The sequence below is a fragment of the Coloeus monedula genome (assembly GCF_965178545.1).
Source record: "Coloeus monedula genome assembly, chromosome: 15".
NCBI classification, from domain to species: domain Eukaryota; kingdom Metazoa; phylum Chordata; class Aves; order Passeriformes; family Corvidae; genus Coloeus; species Coloeus monedula.
Genome location: NC_138795.1, coordinates 6,889,420 through 6,910,252, shown reverse-complemented (window position 1 = coordinate 6,910,252; position 20,833 = coordinate 6,889,420). Strand labels below are relative to the sequence as shown.

Sequence of the window (20,833 nt, the reverse complement as noted above, 5' to 3'; positions counted from 1 at the left end):
TATCCATGCACAGGGTCTACTTCAGAGCTTTAAAACCTTGCTTTTAATAAGTTTTTCACAAGAATGAGTGGTTTTGAGAACTGGTACTGAGGAACAGAGTTGCAGGATGAGTGGGTAGGCCAGTGCATCACCCATGCTCTGAGCTCTTCCCCTCTGAGAACAGTCCTTAGAGCCCTGGAAGAGACTCATTTTGTTAAACATCTTATTTTATTTTTTATAATGCTGACAGATCAGAGTTATGTTAGCTTCTCATTTAGTAAGGAGGAATGAATCACTTGGTGTTAGCATAAAACCAGGTTTAAAAGGATCAGAAATGGCCCACAGTGTAATTGCTCAGTGTGACAAAGGCCACCTGTGGTGCAGCTGTAGTTTGCCTGAGCCCTGTCAGTTGCAGTTTGTTTGTACCTGGAATGGAGATCCTTTACCCACCGAGTCAGGTGAAGCTAAGAAGGTTCTTTAGCTACTTCTGGTAGGCACACAGGACTGGATGGCCAGGGCAGTAGTAAACCTGAGCAAGAGCTAGCTGAGAAATAAGTTGAAGGGCATTAGGCCCTAGCTTATGAAAAAAATCACCTCAATTGTACTAATAAAAGTACATTTAGGAAATTTAGTACAAGTCTGTAATAGTGACAAAGGCAGTGATTGCTACATCTTCAGTAACTCAGAAGTTCTGTAGGATATGTGTAATACTGATCATTTCCAGACCTCTTTAAGCTGCCATTCTTTCCTGGATTGGGGTTGTGTTCAGTGTTCTCATGGCAGAGCACTGGTTTCTGCTGTATTTTACCTGAGAAAGTACTGTCCCTCTGTCCCATTACTGGGCCACAAGTTCACATAACCCTGGGGTTGGCTCTGTGGCTCACTTCACCCAAACACTCCCTGCAGGTGCATCAGCTGCAGAGAAGTGGGTTGCATGAGGAAGTGTAGGGGTTAATGCATATTTAATGCTATGTAGAAGCTTTACCTCTATCTAAACACACTGCAATGTCCAGGGTCAGACTGACAAAGGGAAGAGAGCAGGACCACCAAGGAAGAGAGTGTGTGGAGTAGTTCCAGTGCCAAGACCTATTTCAAGATGTGCTTATAAAACACAAGGGTTCAGTAATGTAATGTAATGTGAGTGACACTTGGAAGTGTCTTACTTGGCTGTGACTAATATTTTTTAAAAAACTCAAAACCCAAACTCCCACAGCCTTCTCTGGGGCATGGGGAGGCAGGCGCTGGGGATCTCTGTGTACCTTGTAGAGATGGAGCCTGTTACTATCCTGACAGCTCTATGCTATGTGTGAGATAAGACTTCAGGGACCCCACGGTGACTCCTTTGCTCTCCTTTTGGTGAGAGAGCTGGCAACACTCACGCTTCAGAAAGCACAGAGAAGGCCAAAGCAGAAGGTGTCTGTGTCCTAGGGCGAGCTCTGTGGAGCCAGGACAAGGATCAACCCCAGGGTGAAGGTCCCATCTAACAGAACTGGTAGTTGTTGCCCTTGAGGAGGGGCTGCCCACTCTCCTCTTGCTCGCAGGACTCCTCACAGCAGCCGGAGGTGTCGCAGCCACTGTCTTCCTCAGCACTGGAAGGGAGGTTGGTGTAGTCCTTGAAGGAAAAGGAAGAAACACAACGCCCTGAATGTGTTTTGGTCCCTTTGATGGTGTATGACCCCTGTTGCTGTGCAGGTGACCAGCTGGGGATGTGCTCGCTCCACATTACCACCCTTTGCTGTGCCCACAGGGTGTGACTAACAGGCAGGGCAGGCTCGTGCCTATGCTTTGGTGGACAGCTAGTCCTGAGGGGATGCACAGCAAGTCCAGGGCCATGGGGCAGGGTGCTGTGCTGGTAGTATATCACTGCCTATCACTGCTTTGTCCAGCCCTCTCTGGTCATGGTGGGGAGTCAGCCCTTCAGCTGGATGCCTCTCTGCACTTTGCACCAACACTACACTGCTCCCATCAGCTAATGGTAAGGGATATGACACAAAACTTGTTCAGAAGCTGTGTTCATGTCCTCCCCCTTCTCCTCTCCAGAGGTCCTCACCCGCTCCTTATGCACCTCCAGCTCTTTCTGGATGAAGCAGCCTATCTGGTCGAAGGTGGGTCTCCGTGTGGGCTCCAGGCTCCAGCACGCCTGCATGATGCTGTACCTGCAGGGCCAGACAGGGACAAGCTGGTTGCATGGTGCTGCTGGAGGGTCTGCAACCCCAGGCTCTTCCCTGCAGCACTCTGTATGTCAGGGACACAGTACTGAGCAGTCCCTTGTCTTCCTCCATAGAACCCATGGTGAGTGCATGTGCACTGCTCCAGGGAGTGGTGACCACTGGAGTGGATGGAGCAAGCTAATCAACAAGGAGCTTGCCACCAAGACTTCAGGCTTACACTCATTACCCTCCTGTAGCTAACTCAGGCTTGTCTTCTCATAATCATAGAGCCAAAAGTAGCTAACGAAATAGAGAAGAAAACCCCACCAAGTTCAGGAATGTAGACATGTAATGTGAGTGCTCTCATCCTCCTGCCCATAAAGAGGAGATAGTGGATAGACTGCCCCAGGGCTTGTTTTCCTACAGGAGCAAGGAGCAGCCTGGTAGGATCCAGCCTTAACCTCAAGGCAGACACTTGGGAACAGCAGGCAGAGCTGTGGACAAGGTCCCTGTGCCGTGTCCCTGCCTGTTGCCATGAGGCAGCTCCAGCCACGCGGTCACTGCTGTGTGAATCTCAGCACATCCACTCACATTTCCAAGGGAGCGAAGTCAGGCCTGGCCATCTGGTACCCCTGCTTCACCATGCTGTAGAACTTGCTGTTCACCACCATGCCAGGATACGGGCTCTTCCCTGTGACAGGAACAGAAGCAGAGGTGGCTCTCAGACCACAGTGTTCAATACTCCAGCCTTGAGGGTGGGAAGAGGCAGCCTGGAGCATTGCCTGAGCCACTGTTACCCAGGGAGCTGAGTTAGAGAAAATGGTGTGGGATTCTTCGTCTTAAATGCTCCCTCTGAAAACACAACACAGTGTTTTATAGCCCTGATAAACCTAGATTTTGGTCAGCCTTCCTCCTTTCTTGGAAATTTTTTCTGCAGATACATTAGGCCAGTAGTGAGCCATGGAAAACAAAAGAGGTTTGCAAGGTCGCATCTTTCTTACCAAGGGAGAAGATCTCCCAGAGCAGGATGCCATAAGACCACACATCACTCTGCACTGTGTAAATGCAGTCAAAGATGCTCTCTGGGGCCATCCATTTCACGGGCAGGCGAGCCTGGAAGAGCAGAGAGTCCTGCAGAGTGGGACACACTGGCAGCTTATGCTACACCCTGTCTGTCCTTCATGCTCCAGCCCCCCTACCCTTGTACCTTCTCTTGTGCCCATTTTAATTACTTACATTGCCTTTCACAACATAATTGGAGTCATTCATGATGTCCCGGGCCAGGCCAAAGTCACAGATCTTGGCTACACGTCCATCTGATATGAGCACGTTCCTGGCTGCTAAGTCACGGTGGATGCACTGGGGAGAAGAGAGCACAACTGAGACCCAGCCACTGGCCCCCAGCAGTCCCAAAAAATTCCCTACAGCCCAGGCCTGCCACCAAAACAATGCTTGTAGGGGCAAGGGAAACATGTACTGCTTGAAGAGCCCCTATCTGAGGCACCAGGTCATGTACAAGCCACGGGCTCTTTTTCAAGCACTTCATTTGTGGTGTTAAGACACTGTGACATTTCATGTCCCCTCCTTTAATCACTCACGGGGCTGTCATCTTCCCCATAGGAGGAGGCTCAGAAGCTTGGGCTGTTGACACTGTGTCCTCATCTCTCAAACAGACACAGTGTGACTGACACCCTGAGCCAGCTCTGGCAGACAGCTCAACGGCCACTTTCAGTTCCTTGTCCCTGGGGCAGCAGGGACGCTGCCAAAGTGAGAAAGCTTCACAACAAGGTTCCTGACCTCGTGTAAAAGCAGGGGAGAAAATGTTGAGACCAGCATGATGCACAGCCCTGGGTTCCCTCTGTAACACTGCCCTGCCATGACGGCCATGGAAGACAAAGGCTCTGACAGGAACACCAGACACCAGGGCCCAGCCTGTCTGGACCCAACAGACAGAGCAGAGAGGCCCATTTCCAGCAGCAGCTTGCTTGAGCTTGGCTACCCCATCCAAAGACATCCCAAGCCTTCTGCAGCCAGGATGGGTGGCTCCTGCTTGGCTGGACTGGTGTTTCCCACTTGGTGTGCTGGGGGCAGTGGTCCTCTTGGCACTCACGTTCTTTGATGCGAGGAATGCCATGCCCTGGGCCACCTGGCTGGAGAACTGTAGCAGGTCAGAGAGATTGAGGGGACGGAGATCCTCCCTGGCTTCATCTTCTTCCTCTGAGCTTCTCCCTGAAATTCAAAGCAGAGATTTAGACTTGCTGCAAAGCTGGCGAGTAACACAAACTGTGGTGTGCTGTGATTCCCAGAGCTAAACCAGACAGGATGGCCAAAAGAAAGAAATCATGAAATCCCAGAAATAAGCCTTTGACTCACCCCTGGCTTGCGCAGAATCTGATGCTGCTGAAGATGATGATGATGGCACAGGCCTCATTTCAACATATGTTTCCAAACCCTGGCTTGAGAAGCCACTGTCACTGAGTGAGAAGCACCAGAGAGGGGGGCAGACTGTTAGAACCCTGCAGCAGTACCTTCTGCCCTGCTCCATCTCCACCAAGAGGAGAAACCACATCCCTGCCTGCAGAAGGTGACTTAAAGGCTTAAAGGCAAAGGCAAAGGTAATGTTGAAGCTGATTCAGAAAGGTGACCTGGGCCCCCTGTGTTATGGGGCTCCAAGGACTGCTCCCCTTTTTTTAAGTTCTTGGCTGATGGGGAGCAGTCAGCTTCATCCTAGAAAACCCATGTGCCCAATAGTGCAGGAAGCTGAAGTTTTGGTTCTGAATTGTGGAAGGACAGACTGGGCTGAAACCTGGATTTATTGTGGGATATTCAATGACTGCTGTCAAAGTCTTTGAAAAACTTGCAACTATAACCAGCTCTAAACACATACAACCCCAGTGGCTTTTACATCCTGGTATCCTGCCAGTCCCCAGACCTTTGACCTTGATCTCTCCCCAGCACAGTGCTCTGCATGCTTCTCCCAACGAGTACCCAGGCCCAGCATTGCTCAGCCCTGCAGCCACCCGAGCTCGGCTCCTACCTGCGGATGTATTTTTTCTCTAGCTCAATGTTTTTGTAATCAGCAGCACTGTCTAAAGAGGTGTCCAGGGCAGAATCCTGGATAATTATGGATTCAGCCTTCTTCCGCAGGAAATTCAGCAGGTCTCCATAGCGACAGTACTCGGTGATGACAAGGATTGGGCCTGGCAGAGCAGCAGAAAGGGTTCATTAAGGAACGATGTTACTGTGACCTGTCCTGGGATTGCTTTCCCTGGGAGGGCAGCAGAATCCACACAGCTCACGCTGCGCCTCAGAGGAGGGGCCATGGCAGGGGTCTGGGGGGGCAGCAGGGCTGGGGGATCCTACCTCCACAGGTACATGCCCCCAGCAGGTTAACAATGTTCTCGTGGTGTCCCAAGTGACTCATGATCTTCAGCTCAGACATGAGAGCCTCCTGCTCGTCCGTGTCTGCTGATGCTGCAAGGTGAGAGAAGGACTGTGTGAAGGAGTGAGGGAGGGACAAGGAGGAGATTAAGGGAGAGGACAGAGAAAGATGTTGACACAGTTATGGAACAAAAGGAGGAGACACACTTCGAGTGAAAACTGCATCCTCTAACTGTGCCTCTGGCCTCCCCTGTCCACAAAAACGACAGTAATGTGATTCCAGCACCTGGTACTTGACATAGAAACATCTTTAAAACATAGCTGTGGCAGCCTGGGGGCACGAACATGTGTTGAACACACACTACATCCTGCCCAGATGGAGGATTTCAGCCCTTGCAAGTTGCTCTGTGCTTACACTTTAGCATCTTCACAGCCACTTTGAGCACTGAATCTTCTTTGCCCAGCCCAAAAGCTGTGGCTTCTACCACTTTTCCAAAGGCTCCTGCTCCAAGAGTTTTTCCTGCAGAGAGAAGAAAAAAGGGCTTTTAAGATATGTTATAGAAAAAGACTGAGCAGTTGTCCTACATGCAGCCTTGAGGATGGGGATTCCTGCTGGGCTCACACAAGATGACATATCCCTTAGTCAGGAGCTGGCAAACATCTGTGGAGAGCTCTACTGTGAGCAAAGATGGTGAGTAAGAGGCCATCTCCAAACTTTGCCTCACCAGCTCTGTGCCTTAGGAATGACTCCACATGCAAGAGGAGGGACACGATCCCTGCAGCCTTCCTTGGAGCAAAGGAGGAGGGAGGGAGCCTACACCCTACCACTTACCACCCTGTGTGGAAGGGGGCAGCAAGACCTGGTTTAGGATGCTGCCGGAATGTCTGGGTGTAGTTTTGGATATTGCCCAGAGCTTTGGCTCTGACCCCTGGAGCGTTTCAGCTCTGTGATGAGCTTCATGCCACCAGGCAAGAAGCAGGGAAGGTTTCTTACCAAACTGGAGGTTATTCCTGGGAAACTCCCATTTTTCATTGTATGGCAGCTGAGTGGGATCGATAAAGATGTAGTTATTGCCTTCACAGGCCTCAATGATCTTCCACCGCACCTGGTACTTGGGTTTCTGTAAGGAAGAGACTCCAGTTATTCAGTGTTCCCCAAGTTGGGAGGGTTCTTCAGCCCCAGCATCCACTCAAGCTCACTCTGCAGGCACAGAGGGAAGATACAGACTTCAGCCCATCAAATATCTTTTCAACCTGGACTGAGTGAGAGAGGCTTTTTCTGGACAGCCTGGTCTCTTTGCAGTTATGAAGTCCCCCCAAGTCATCCCCTATGACTGAGGGAGGCTCTCTTGCCACTAGAAGCAGCCTGTTGCCATCATTTGGGATGGCAGAGCTGGGAGATCCAGCATGTCCCACCAGAGCAGTGGCTGACAGTGCCCAGCTGGTGCTGGAGGGAGATGTCCCCACTGTGTCTCCTTCCTCGGTCCTCTGGCTGCTGAGCACAGCAGAACAGTGAAGCTGGTCCTGCCCCACTTCCCTTACAGGGGTAAAATAAAAAAGGAGAAAGAGAAGTAAGAATTTCTCTTTTCCAAGAATGTCATGGCAGAAGTAACCAGGCAAGGCAGAGAAGCAGTGCAAGAGTCCTTGAGCAGAGAAGGCTGGTACTTGTTTGAGATAGGTAACCACGTTATTTATAGCCATGTCCTGCTTCTCTGGGGCTTGCAAGCCCTTCCGAAAAGCTATTTTCTTCACATTTGTGCTTACACATTGATCTATCTTTCTGTGTCTCTTGACCACTGTCCAAAGGCAGCTCTGCCTGCTAAGCTGTAGGTGCTTGTCTGAGAGAGGGCTCTGATGGATCTTCTGACAACCAGCACCAGAACTTTGCTGCAAAATTTTCAGCCTTGATAGGCTGTCAAAGGAAGGGTGCCAAAAGGGAGAGATGAAAACCAGATTTTCACCCACTGATGAAGCAGAGGTGGCTACTGATTGGTTCAGTTTGTGGAAAAAACAGAGAAGGATTCCAAATGCTGGAAATGAGCCTTGCAGAGAAAATGGGGCAAGTTCTTATATAAAAATAGTGACCAAGTCTTCCTGGAAACAAACTTCTTCTAACATCATCCTGTTTCCCCATAAAAACAGTTTATTATAAAGCAGCGAGGAGAATAAAAAGTAGATGCAAACTGCAAACCACTTTTTTTTTCTCCCTTAATTCAGTCCGTGAATTCATGGGACCAGAGCAAAACCAGCTGCAATTGACAGCGCAGAGTGAGCACCTTTGTCTGACACCAAACAATAACCACACTGACCTCTGGGCTACCAGACTGAAGGACCAGGGCAGGAGAGATATTAATACACTGGGTTGGGTGCATGAGCTTTGCCCTGCAGCAGGAAACTCCAGGGGGAAGCTGAGAGGCAGGGGAGGTGAAGGAGGCAGCTTGCCTGGTACCTCCAAGCTGAATGGTCCCTGCCCTGGCTGACAGCAGAGGCTGTGTGGCCTCTGAGACCAGGCAGCCCTTGCAGCCCTTGCCCTGCAACAGGGAGTCTGACCTGGTTGTACTTGTAGAGCAGGAGGAGGAGTAGGAGGAGCAGCAGCACCAATGCACCTATGCAGGTGGACAGAACAGGGCTGAAGAGCTTGTTTGGAAGGGCCATGACACTCCCTGGAAGAGGGAAAAAAAAAAAAAACCCAGAGAATCAGTAAACATCCTTATTTCAATCCCAGCTCTGGGAGCATTTTGCCCAGCTATTCACTTCAGCTTCCCCTGTATGCAACACTGCCCTCAGGACACCCTTTTGGGAGCTGCTGGGAGCTGAGGGGAGTTCTTGATGCCAAACTCTAGGCTGCAATGGTTCCCCTCATGCACCCCAATTTCCACACAACCAGCACCAGATGCAGCTCAGACAAACTGGTGACCAAGATCTGTGCAGCAAGAACAGGCCCACCAAAAGATGCAGCCCCTGTACTTTGGTGGGCTGAGAAACTGCTGCATGCACTCGAGCTGAGCCCTGCAGTTATGAGATGTTCGTGGTGTGGCTCAGCCTTTGGCCCCAGGCTATAACCCAGCCAGAAATTCCCACATGGCTCCTAGGACTGGTGAATGCCAAAGCCTCACACCTGTGAGGATAAAGGGCTTGTGGAATCTGTTCCAGCTCTCTTGCAAGACAGTGGGGATATACATATAGAACGTAACCCCAAAGTCCCCAAATTCTCCCCCACTCTGCCAACTCTGTCGGATTTTATCTTACTGGTGATGGTGAGTGAGTGAAACATGTCAGAGGTGTTCCCTTCCCCGTTAATGGCCACGCAGCAGAAGGTGAAATTGTCACCCAGCTCCTGGAAGAGGATGGTGCTCTCCACCTCCATCTCTTGGAAGGGCAACATATTCACCACCTGGGGTCTGGAGTCATTCCGTATCAGTCTGTAGTCCTCACTGTACCTGCAGGGATGGCAAGAGGAGGCAATGAGTGCTCCTCTGCAGCACAGCAGCTCACAGCTGAGTGGGTGCCTGTGTCACACTACAGAGGAGACACAGGGAATTAGGGTTGCAGCTCTGTGAGGTGTGTTACTCTCTGCCCGGTTAAAGATGTCTCCCTGAACACCATGGCCCTGCACAGACAGAGCCCTGACTGCCTTTATGTGGCTCAGCAGTGTTCTGCCATCAGTCCCTTCAGTGGGGCTGGTCCTGAGACATAACAGCCCTGTCCAGGCAGCTGCAGTTGCTTCCCATGACTGTAGCTCAGTTAACCTGTGCTCTGCAGAGCCTCAGTCCTGTGGAGGTCCCAGAAAGATGACTGGGCCAGCCAGGATATACCTCTACAGCAACATACACCAGGGCATTTCTCCAAGGGATCCACGTGTACCTCAGAAAAGCATGGGGAGAACATGAATCACAGGTGGATGATCTCTTCAACCTCAGGACTTTAGGAATAGAAAGTGGTCCCTCTTCGCAGACAGTCCCCAGGAACCTCTTTTTCAGCAGAACAACATCCCTGTTGCTGTTACTGGACAGGCTCTGCTGTATGGCCTGCCCGGGAGCCCACGCTCAGCGAATGCCAGCACGGCAAGGGCAGAGGCACAGCTCGGAGGTGCTCAGTCAGTTCTCACCTCTCGGGCAGTTCTCACCTGTCCGAGTGAACGGGGCACTGGTACCACTCGATGCGTGGGGCAGGGTACCCGATGGCCATGCACTGAAGGATGCTGGAGTCATTGGCTGGCACCTTGATTTTGCAGACCCTTGGAGAAGCTGTTGGGGAAGTCACGTAAAAAGTGAATGCTGTGACCAGAGGAAGAGCACATCCCCCATGCTCTGGTTTACTTTCCATGTGTGCAACAATAAACCAGAAGGAGCCCCCGTGCTAAACACAGGCAGGTTTAGGCTGGGTCTGTGCGTCCTGTGGGTGCGGAGCTGGAAACAGCCTGGTACCCCAACCAACTTTTTTTTTCTAGCTGGGAAGCAGCCCCAGGAGCAAGCAGGGTGAAAGAATGGGCAAGCACTTACATTTCAGAGAGATACTGAATGTAACTGATTCATTGGTCACATTGTTGAGGGCATGAAATGTGTAGAACCCTCCCTCTCCTTCCTTCAGGCGGTTCAGGAAGAGCGTGTTGTTGTACCTGCTCACAGAGAGAAACACTGTGAAGAACACACAGGCCTTGCTCAGTGAGATTCTGCTGCTTCCTGTGCTCTGGAGCAGTGAACAGTTCCAGCACTAATCCCAGCCCCTCAGGGAGCCTGCTAGTTGCTTCTTCAGGGGAAGCAGGGAGGGACCGATCTTCCTTAGAGGAAACACCTTTTGCCACCAAGTGCACTTCAGCACTTCTGAAAGGCTACAGGTGGGTGAATGCTCAGAAATAATTTAACATGTAAATCATTACCTTTCAAGGATCAGGGGATGCTGGTCCTTCTGCCTTTGGCAGAATGAGTTACTCCATGAAGATGTGCTCCCTAGTAGCCACTCCCCTCTGCCCCCTGCCCATTTCTCAACCCCCAGTGCAAGAAGTTCACCCTAAAGCCATAATTTTTGCCAAGTGGCACAGTTCCTCTTGTAGATTGTTTTTTGTTTCTAAGAAAATGAAAGGGGAATTGCCGAACACCCCAGCAAATGGAATGTTTTTCTTTCAGTCTCCTCTTGGTCTCAGCTGGTTGTAGGCTTTGGAAGAGCACGCCTGTGCCCTCTGTTAGGTTATATTCACATAACAATGTTTGTGACTTCTCTTGGCGTGGCGCTCTCAGTGCCTCTCAGTGCACACTCTCTCAACCTCAGAGCAGTGAGGGAATTAAGTTTTTTGTACTGTTCATCCACTCCTGAAATTTCTTCTGGCAAGGAGAGTGCAGACTTGAACAACCAGATCACAAATGTGATACTAACTTCCACAAGGCTGTCTAAAGAGAAGGCTGCCAAGTTAGAGAAGGGTGGTGTCCTCCTTGATCTGATCATACTGTGGTTTGCTAACAATACTGGAAAGAGAAGATAGAAATGCAGAACAGTTTCCCTCTTTAAAACCAGAGAGTTTTCTGTAGAATGGGGCCTGCCTGTCTCAAGGAAAGCTCTCTTGGAAACATGCCATAGCCAGTATAGAAGACAAAGAGCACGTACCAGTTGTTTCCAGAGATCATTTGGCCCTTGAATATGGTGGGTTTAGAGTTCTTCAAGGGATTCGTGTATTCCCAGACCCACTGGAGAAGTTTTGGGTAAGCCTTAATGTGGACCTGCAGCTTCAGACTCTCGCCCAGAGCAACCTCCTGGCTGGTGGCTTGCCCTGGGATCAGGTGCACGTAACCTCTCTCTGCAGGATGGAGGAGAGCATGACCATCAGCAGGTGTGTCCAGAGACCTGGAATAAGCTTATGCCATCTCCATAAAGGGATCATTATTGGAAAGAGCAGCCTCATCTGGGAGACTGCAGGAGGGAATGAAATATTACACAGATATGTTGCCAAAGGAATACTTTTAAATGACTTCTTTGCCATGGCACCTTGGATTACACTGCCTGAGGAGGGCTAGAAAATCTTAGTGAAGTCTCATGGGGAAAGAAGTTTTACATGCTGTATCCTAAGAAGTGATGACGCTAAAACAGTATCTCTTAATTGTTCATAAAAGACAGTTATGCTTTAGCTAAAATCCTGGCTTCTCAGCTGGAAACAACTCAGACTGAGCCTTCTTTCTGAGCTGTGGTATGCAGCAGCTTTGTATCATCAGCAAACTCCAGCCTGTGAGCTGTGAGGATGAATTTTCCATCTTGAGATACAAACAAGTGTGTAATAGACCTGAATCCCCTTATGTGGATCTGTGACTGGAAGAGATGAAGATTCATACTTTGCTCATGTGGCTTGCCCTTCCTTCTAAAACATGTCCTCTGGGCCCTCAAGCTATGAAGGGAAAACCAGTTCCTTTTCTAGCAGCTCCATAGGTCTCATGTGAGCCCTGAGGCACAAGTGAGAATTGTGTTTTCAACAACAAATCTAGGAAGAGAATGGAGGCAGAAGCAGCAAATACTCAAGGCTACACATGATTCAGCCTTCCTGGTCTTTTGGGGAAGCACTCACCTACTACCTGAAGCACTGTTGAGGCATTCCTGAATCCTACTGTATTGTTGGCTATACAGACGTATTTCCCACTGTCTTCCATGGTCACGGCTTCAACGAACAGGGTGTCATTGATGATGTAGTTATCATTTTCAAAGTCAGTCTTTCTAGTTCTAGTGACCTGTCAGGCAGAGAGGGAACAGCACACATTGAAAGGGCAGAGCAAACACACCTCTCCTGCTTTGGGCTAGAGAGCTCATCACTGAGAGCAACCTGTGTGGAGACCCAGAGTCATACTAAACCCAAGTATCCAGGGCAGATATTCCACAGCAGTGAGGTTATAGCTATTGTCAGCCTTCTGACTGCAACTTGACCTTACACTGTGTGATCCAAACATACCTTGTGTGTTGTTTCAATTCCTTAATAAAGGCACCAGTTATAATAAGGACTTCTACCAAACCTCATCTAACCATCTGGCAGTTAGAAGTCAGCATCACAGAGATTTTGAGATGTATTCCTTTTCTTCACACATATCTTTTCTCTGGAGAGCTCTGTCCTGAAAATATTTGCTGCTTTATAAGCCCAGGCAGGGATGGGTGGAGAAATGCTGCTTTAATAGGTACTGTGGCTCTTGTCCAACAAACTGAGGTGAAACAATATAGTCTCCTCTCTCACAGCACGATTCTGACAATAGGCAGGTGTTTCTTAATCCTGTGTCATCCCAAAGAAAGGATATTCAAATTTCTACAGCTTGAATAGCTCATTGGTTGGGTAGTTCAAGGCTTTGCTGTGGGTCTAGGCAATTCTTACCGCCCTATGTCCCCCAGTTTCCAGGAAACCTCCACATCCCAACTTACCTTTTTTGCTGCTGTCACCCATCTGATGTCATACTTGTGGGAAGGAGCAATCACTCTGCAGGTGACTTTGAAAGGTTCGCCCACAATTCGCACGTGGTCTGCAGGGTCCATCATCACTGACACAGGTTTCTTCAGTACTGCACAAAGGCAAGCAAGGAAAGATCCAGTGTCAGCTTGTCCAGTGATTCCACGTGCTTTGGAGACTCCCCAGGAGCTGGCTACCTTCAGAGGTGAGGCAGAGGCACAGGTTGCCCAGAGAAGTTGTGGATGCCCCGTCCTGAAGTGTTCAAGGCCAGGTTAGGCGGGGCCTGAGCAACCTGATCTAGCAGGTGGCATCCCTGGCCATGGCAGTGAGTTTGGAACGAGATGAATTTCAAGGTCTCTTCCCACCCAAACTATTCTGTGACTCTATTCTATGATTCTACCTTCTCCTTTCCATCCTCTTTAGCCTCTTTCCTCCCGGCCTTCCCCTTCCCTAGTGATCTCCACTCCTTTTGAGCATGTGTCTGTGGGAAGCAGTACAGGAGGGGAGAACACAGCAGTCAGGACTGTGGGTTGAAAGGGAAGGAGAAGCTTCTGCCCATGATTACAGATGGAGCATTGGGGGCCAAGGACTTGCAGAACATGGGAGAGATTGGTGGACATTTTTCTCTGGTCTGTGACAGTGCCTGCAAAGATTTGAAGACTGCTGAACCCATAGAAACCCCTCTGAAGGAAGCAATTAGCCAGAGGCTGACGGAATTTGGCCTCCATTAAATAACCTTTAGAAACTGCAGAACCTTCAGAAGGTCTTTCCTGCCGTTGGCAAGGAGCTTTTCCTGAACGATCTACTGTGGCCAGCTTAGCTATTTGTGGCCCTTAGGATAGCAACAACCTCAGTTCTTTACCTTCTTCCATAATCAGTCTTATTCTTGATGAATTCTTTATTTTTCCATTTATCTGTGCTTGGCATCGGTAATAACCTTTATGCTTGCTTTGCACATTGTACAGTCTTACTCCTTTCTCAGCACTGAAGGAGTAGTTGGTCCCAGGTGGGAGAGGAGAGGCATCATCCATTGTCAGAGTCACGTTGGATCCATACTCGGGGGCCGTGATGAGACAGGGAAGATCAACATTCCCACCTTCAGTCCCCCCGACCCGGAAATTTGGGGTGTACCACACGTTGTTGGGATCTGAGGAGGAGACAGGATAGGCTTGTGAATGGGGTCAGAAAATGCACTGGAGCTGAGAAACATATTCCAGCAAAGGCAAGTCTCCAGCATTGCTGCCCAGTGGGAGTTCGATGCTGGGGCAGCCCTGCTCAGCGCCTGCCTGACTCAGCCTCCAAACACTCACATGACAAACCCAGCTCCAGCTAAGACATTTGAGGGGATCACAGCGACCAGCTCACAAATGTCCAGGGATAAGAGAGGCTGAGAAGTATGCACATGTCTAATTAAACTTTTCACCACGGTGCTCGTTTCACTTATGAGGCCTCCAGCTTCCCTGCTCAGGGCAGCACCTCTGGTACAAGGGAAGGGGTGAAGTCAAGTGGTAGAGCTACCACAGCATAGTTTCTTCTGGGATAAAAGAATATTTGGGGTTCAGGTCATGTTGTGAGGACGTAATTCATGTGTCTCTCTCCCTTATCTGATGTACTGCCGATACGGTTCTCTGATTTGCAAATCTCACTGCTCACTACAACACTGAACAGACTTACACCCCTGGTTTTTCAGGAAGGGAAGCCACAGTGGAAGGAGGGAGAGATCCTGGAGACATCCACATATACACGAGACGCAGCTCTGTACTTTAGCCCAGTGCTTTAGTCATGGGCCCCATTTTATGTGGACTCACGTGGCTGTGGGTGAGGCACTGCCCCACCAGGAGCCTGCACTGCTCCCCAAGCACACACACAAGCACAGCACAGCAGAAAGGACCTGTGCAGTGGCCGTGCTCCCTGGAAGGAGGCTGCTCTGCCAGTGGATGTGGGAAGGGAGAAGCAGGGTTACCTCGCACAAACAGGTGGATGGCTGCAGTGCCCTCGTCACTGCTGTTGACATAACCACAACTATAGGTGCCTGTATTCCTGTAAGTGGCCTTGGGGATACTGAGCGTGCTGGTGGTGTGGTTGCTGAATGTATTCTTTTTGCTATTCCATGCAACTTCAGACTCTCCTGAGCAGTGCAAGAGGACTGGATCACCCGTGTTGACAACCAGAGCAGGGAGGTCAGGGCTGATCACTGGAGATGCTGAGCCTGCAAGGGAAAGAGAGTGAGAGTGCAAAAATGATCCCTAAAGATTCTCTGCTGGAGTTCACACTGCTGAGAATGGAATAGCTCAGCATCAGGAAAAGGCTGAGCTTGGGATTCAGACTGGCTTTTTGGCTCACACCACTCCACCCATTCTCTGTCCCACCAGACCCCTATGGCCTTATACTCCAAGGAAAGAATTTCAGGGAAGAAACACCACCCTCCACACTTCCCTCTTCCCTGCCATTTGAACATCTAGAGCAGTGGAACAGGAAAAACAATAATCTGGAGCTGATTAGGGCAAATGCCAGCTTGGAAATTGTTCCTGCTGATTTTTGCCTCTTCCTACAATAGTTTTCCTTTTGTGGCAGAGCGGGCCCTGCTCTATGAGCTGGGTTAGCCCACGGCACCATTTGGTGGAGTTTAAGCCAAGTTTGGTGGATGGGGCTCTCTGTTGCATTGGTGCTGTGATGAGCTAGAACAGACTTGGGAAGCTCCTGGAGAGCAGGAGGTCAGTGCATATCCATTGGGAAGACTGGCTTTTTGTTGCCAAGCACTGGATTCTGAAGGACACTTCCTCATGTGTATCATGGAGTGACACACTGCATTCTCCTGGAAGACACCAACAAAACATTATTAAGTGAATCAGCATTATTTCCATTTGGGAGAGGAAACTGAGGCATGGAACAGCTGAACAGCTGATGAAAGCCCATAGCTGCAGTTGTTCATACAACACACCTGTCCTGCAGACACAGGTATCACAACCAGCAGGAATTCTGATGCATCTCTACTTTGAAGATGCCTTCTCTGCTGGCTGAATAAAGGGGAACCAGGGTCCTACTCCAGCCTTGGTATCAGAGGGAAATATTTTTTCCCCTTTTTTTCCTGTCAGCAAGTTCTTTGAGTCACCACCTATATTTAGGGTGGGGGGAAGTGCAAAATGAATCAGTGCTGCGGGGTTGGGGAAGAAGTGGTACAGCCACCCCACGTCAGGCCCTCAGGGAGGACAGGAAACACATTGCAAAGGGCTATCTGTGCTTGAGGGGCTCTGCACTCCCCTCCAGCCCCTATCCAGGGCTATTCTCCCACTTCTGCTTTCCTTCCCAGTCTCTAACCCGTCCTCACATCTTAAAGGGACACACACCCTCATTCAAATAATACTGAGCGTAAGGGACCTGGGCAATTTATCAATTCACTGCTCTGCAGGCGGTGATCCTCCTGCCATGGACACTGTCCCTGTAGCAGCCAGCAGAAGCACACCCTCACCGTCATCCACCCCTGATCTCAGCTCTTTTGGGGAGGAAGGCGATGCCCAAGGTACAGCTGTGTGTCCTGTGCTACCAGCTGTGCTCAGGGCTGTGCCACCCAGAGCACACATCAGAGCCCAAAGAGCAGCCTTTAAGCCATCTTGGGCTGGTGACTCCCTCCTTGCAACAAAGGGTGGAGAATATGAGACTCAAGACCCTGGAGGGCATTCTGGTTGTAACAATGACACAGTTGTCATGGAGAAGCTCAGACAAGGCCTAGATCAAACTCACTGGCCCTGTGGGGAGAGGCAGAGGACAAGGATCTTCAGAGCATGGAATATTTGACATTTTATCTCCCTGTTTTTTTGTTGCTGTTGTGTTGCTTTGTTTGTTGTTGTGTTGTTGTTTGTTTGGGGTTTTTGGGGGAGGGGGGGTTGATGCTTTTATCTTCCTATGGAAAGAGAAGAAGCCTCATTTACTTCCAGAATGGAGAAAAATATGCCCCAGAACAATTTAAAAAGCTGAGTTTTCCACATATCTGAGGCAAAACATTCCTCCCTTTTTGCTAAGCTGTGCTTTCTAGTGGGGCTTGTTATTTCTGTTGCTTTAACTCTTTGTCACTGGATCCTTTTCCCTCACCTACTCTCTGCTTTGGCTGTCAATCCACATCCAGGGCTTTGGCACCATTTCATGGGGAGCCAAGCTCTTTGATTCAGAGTTGTATTCAAACTTGTTCGGGGAAGGACCATGTTGTAACTTGTCCTTGGCCGCAGCAGGAGAACGAGGAAAGTAAATAAAACAAACAAGAGTCATCTCATCTTTGTTGTCACCAGCTTACAGTTACTACTGAGATGCTATGGCAGAAAAAGCGCTGGGTAGGTGCTCTCCAGAAGAGTGATGAAAAAGCCCTCAGGCTGTCACTAGAGACTCCCACCAGCAATACAACCACCACACGAGTGGAGTGAGGACAGACAAGGCAGAGACACTAAATGTGGGACAAGGCAAGGTGAAGGTCACCCAAGCACCCACTCCTTCATGTGTGCTGGGGGATGAGTCAGAGCAGTGGGTCCTTCTCCAGAATGGGGAAGCAGGGCTGCAGGGGGACACTCTCTCCCTGCTGACCACTGTGCAATCTTGCACGAAGGCCAAGGATGTCTCCCTTCTGCTCTCCAGCAGCTTCCGCAGCACTGCCAGTAACTGCTGGCCAGAGGTTTTACCACACTTGTGTTGTGTAACCATGACCTCTCCTTACAGCTGCAGACTCTGTCCCTGCCTCTCCTATGCCAGCCAAAACATTGCTTTCCTCTGCTGAGCGTTTGGTGAGGAAGGAGAAGTGAAGGCTGGTATGGCAGAAGTGCCCAGGATCCTTACCACAGAAGCCAGCCACCAGGATCTTGAGTTAATCCTGGGGAAAAACTAGGCTGAGGTCTGGCCCTGAGAAGGACCCATACCAGACCTGAGCTCCCTTTGTCCCACCCTCAATGATAGCAAGCAAAAGTTTGATTTCTGAGGACCCCTTCCCTGGAGTCACCTACAATATCTGCGGACCAGGGATAGAGAAAAATGTGCTCATCACAGCTCTGCTTGGGGCTTCTACTTCAGAGGTTTAGCTTACCCACAGTAAGAAAACAAAACCCCTAGGAATACATCTCAAGATGGCCAAGAATACAGATACAAGATGATTTGGTTTAAAACATTTCCTCTGCTTGATCTGAGCCCCTTATCCTCCCTCAGCAAGAGCCCAAGTCACAACAACCACATTACATCAGCCCTGGGTGCTCATGGAAGATGCACTTGCAATCCAAGAGGTAGGAGAAGGAAGTCAGGCTCTGACTCCAGCTGGAGGTTGATTACTTTGTAGAGCCCTGGCATGATGCAGCTTTGTGCTGCAAATGACCAGCAGTGCTTGTACTCACACAAGTGTGTGTCCTACAGCCTGACATGGCAGACAGTGCCTCATGAAGATGTCACAGCTGCAGACCTGCATTGGCCAGTGGCTCAAGGAACCTTTGGAGAGATCCTGACAGGTATTGTTACAATCTCTCATGGATCTGTATTAGACTTGCCTAGTCCCTATTATCTTTAAAAACCACAAGGAATTAAAAACCTTGCAGCCTTCACAACCCATTCCCAGCACAGCAGAACTAGAAAATTCTGCTCAACATGTTCCAAATGTCACTTGAAGTGAAACAATAAGTGAGAGGGATGCAAATTTCCTGGGCAGAAAACACGAGCACTGCAGTGGCTCAAGAAGGATTTGCTGCCCACCTGTCACATGCTGAATGCTTTCCCCACAGGCTGCCCCCTTCCAGGGAGGACTTCACACCACAGTCTCATTGTGCCCCCAAGCATGCTCAAAAGGAAAATTAAGGCAAGTGCCACACAGGACCTGAGAGGTTCCCAGCACTTCAAAATGCCAGATTAGTAATACTGGTTTCTACCTCTTTGGTTGTAAACCTCAAAAACGGCTTAGTGACTCTTTTTTGAGGTTGGTGGGTTATCACCTCCTGGCCATCTCTGCAGCCTCAAAAAGCAGACGTGTTCAGCTTTCCCTTCTTGGCTGCCTGAGCTCTGTTTCAATCACATCCTGGCTCTACAGCCCTGTTGTGTGTACCAGCACCATCAGAATCCAGCAATCCTCAGATACTCCAGCTGGGCATGAAGTGCTTTGGAAGGTGCCAGTGCAGCTGATTTTCTGACTCCTTCACCTACAGACCAAACATCTCCAACTCCTTCCTCATTTGAGCAAAGTGTTATTTAGGAGACAGCTTCCCTCAGGACACAGTTGCTGCTGAACCATTCCTTCATCGTAAACCCTCTCCAGATCCAAAGAATGCGAAGTTTCCCTCTCCCATCTCCCCACAGCCAAGGCTCTGCCTATGCTAAAGTGCACCTCTCCATCCTCCTTGGCCTTACCTTGGCAGGGCTGCAGGCAGCCAAGAGCAAGCCAGGCACCAGAGCCAACACAGACCAGCAGCACACCCTCTTTCCACCACTACCCTCCCTCTCTAATTGCAGCCAGCTCTGGATGACCTGCAGAAAGCTGCTACAGCCAAGTCTGCACTGAGTTCCAGTGCTGGTGTCTCTCCCCTGCAGTGCCACAGAGCAGACACATTCTCCCTACCCATGCCAAGGATCCTTGAACGTGCTCACAAGCAGTGTCCAATTCATGCAGCAGCCTCCAGAAACAGGGACCATCCCAGCCCATAGCAGCCTTTTGGGACACATGACTGTGAGCCCAGCTTTGCCCTCCACCTCCAGGAGCTGCATGCCTGTTAGTCCAGCTTCAGCACAGCCCCATCCCGCCAAGGCCATGACCCCTCCTCACCTGAGGAGGAATGGAGCACTCATACCAGGCACCCAGGAAACCCTCACCACATCCTAAAATTCCCCTAGAGTGATGTGGGGCTTTGAGAGTCAGTGTACTTACCATGCCAGAAGCCAGCTGCGGCGAGCAGCAGGAGGAGAGCAGGACCCATGTCCCCAGGGACCGTGGTGTCCCCAGCCTGGAGCTGATGCAGCTGAAGGATCCTCTCGAGCAGTGGGTGCCTCTTCTAGTGGGCACCGTCCCCAGTGCTCCCTTGTTGGGAGCTTCTCCTTTCTGAGCTGACCACAAGTTAACAAATTCCCTATTTTGTTTGTTTTTGAAACGGGGGAAAAAAACAGGCCATGCTCTGTCACGTCACCAGTGACAAACCCCACGGCAGAGGTGGAGCCATGCACACACCCTGCTGCACGGTCCCCCTGCTGGTGGGGGTCCCCCTCAGGTCTCAGAGAGGAGTCCAGCCCCAGACCAGTCCCCAGGGCTGGCAGGGGCCACTGCACCATGCAGGGGTTTGGGATAATCCTGTTCTCTGGCTTCTGCCACTCTAGTCCCCAGGGACATTTACACACTTTTGTCTTGCTTGGGAACACAAAGTGTCCGCACACTTGCAGGCAGTGAATTCCATTTTACTTCAGCAGGACAAGCTTTACCTCAGGCCCAGCAGCTCTTGCTGGCTTTGGGACCTGAGGACCCTCACAGAACATGGCAGACTCCCTCACAAGAGGCCCACAAAGGCAATTCAGCCCGGGGCAGGTGGGAAAAGGCCTGTGAAGATGCCATATTATTTTGTGTTAACCAAAAGTGTGATCCCAGGTGCAGAGAGGGGTCCTGTGGCCACACAGGGTCACCCCCAAGCCCCACGCTAGCTTCGCCACCCTCCCTGCCAGGGAGACATGTTGGGAGTCCAGCATGCAGACCCCTTCTGGCTCCTGGCTGGGCTGGGGGACACATGGGGACCCTGGCTCTCTTCTGTCCCAGTACTTCCAAGCCTGGGGCTCACAGTGACCCTGTCACCACCAGGCAGCCCCAGGGCTAAAGCACAGACCCTTCCTCCCCTGGAGCCCGTCCCACCCAGCCATCCTGCCTTGCTGATGGGGAGGCTGCTTGGAGCTGTTCTGTAATTGACAACCTGGCAGG

The 20,833-nt window shown here is 50.4% G+C and overlaps 1 protein-coding gene across 1 annotated transcript; it reads right to left on the bottom strand.

The window, feature by feature from the left end:
• Window positions 1-95: 95 nt before the first annotated feature.
• CSF1R (colony stimulating factor 1 receptor) lies at window positions 96-19,899 on the bottom strand. Its single transcript, XM_082291279.1, has 21 exons — window positions 19,802-19,899; window positions 14,885-15,130; window positions 13,784-14,068; window positions 12,897-13,033; window positions 12,061-12,220; window positions 11,112-11,301; window positions 10,013-10,128; window positions 9,637-9,757; window positions 8,760-8,950; window positions 8,061-8,173; window positions 6,505-6,631; window positions 5,926-6,030; window positions 5,493-5,603; window positions 5,167-5,329; window positions 4,503-4,603; window positions 4,240-4,358; window positions 3,366-3,488; window positions 3,131-3,242; window positions 2,721-2,820; window positions 2,030-2,135; window positions 96-1,591 (listed from the first exon to the last, which is right to left on the bottom strand). The coding sequence occupies exons 1-21, from the start codon at window positions 19,848-19,850 to the stop codon at window positions 1,460-1,462; spliced, it is 2,907 nt and encodes a 968-aa protein (XP_082147405.1). The 5' UTR covers window positions 19,851-19,899; the 3' UTR covers window positions 96-1,459.
• Between the last annotated feature and the right edge of the window lie 934 nt (window positions 19,900-20,833).

Coding starts and splice junctions, on each gene's coding strand:
- CSF1R (XM_082291279.1), bottom strand. CDS start 19,850: ATGGGTCCTGCTCTCCTCCTGCTGCTCGCCGCAGCTGGCTTCTGGCAT. Junction 11,302..12,060: donor AACAGTGCTTCAGGTAGTAG/GTGAGTGCTTCC, acceptor TCCATCCTGCAG/AGAGAGGTTACGTGCACCTG. Junction 4,604..5,166: donor GAGAAAAAATACATCCGCAG/GTAGGAGCCGAG, acceptor CTTCTCACTCAG/TGACAGTGGCTTCTCAAGCC.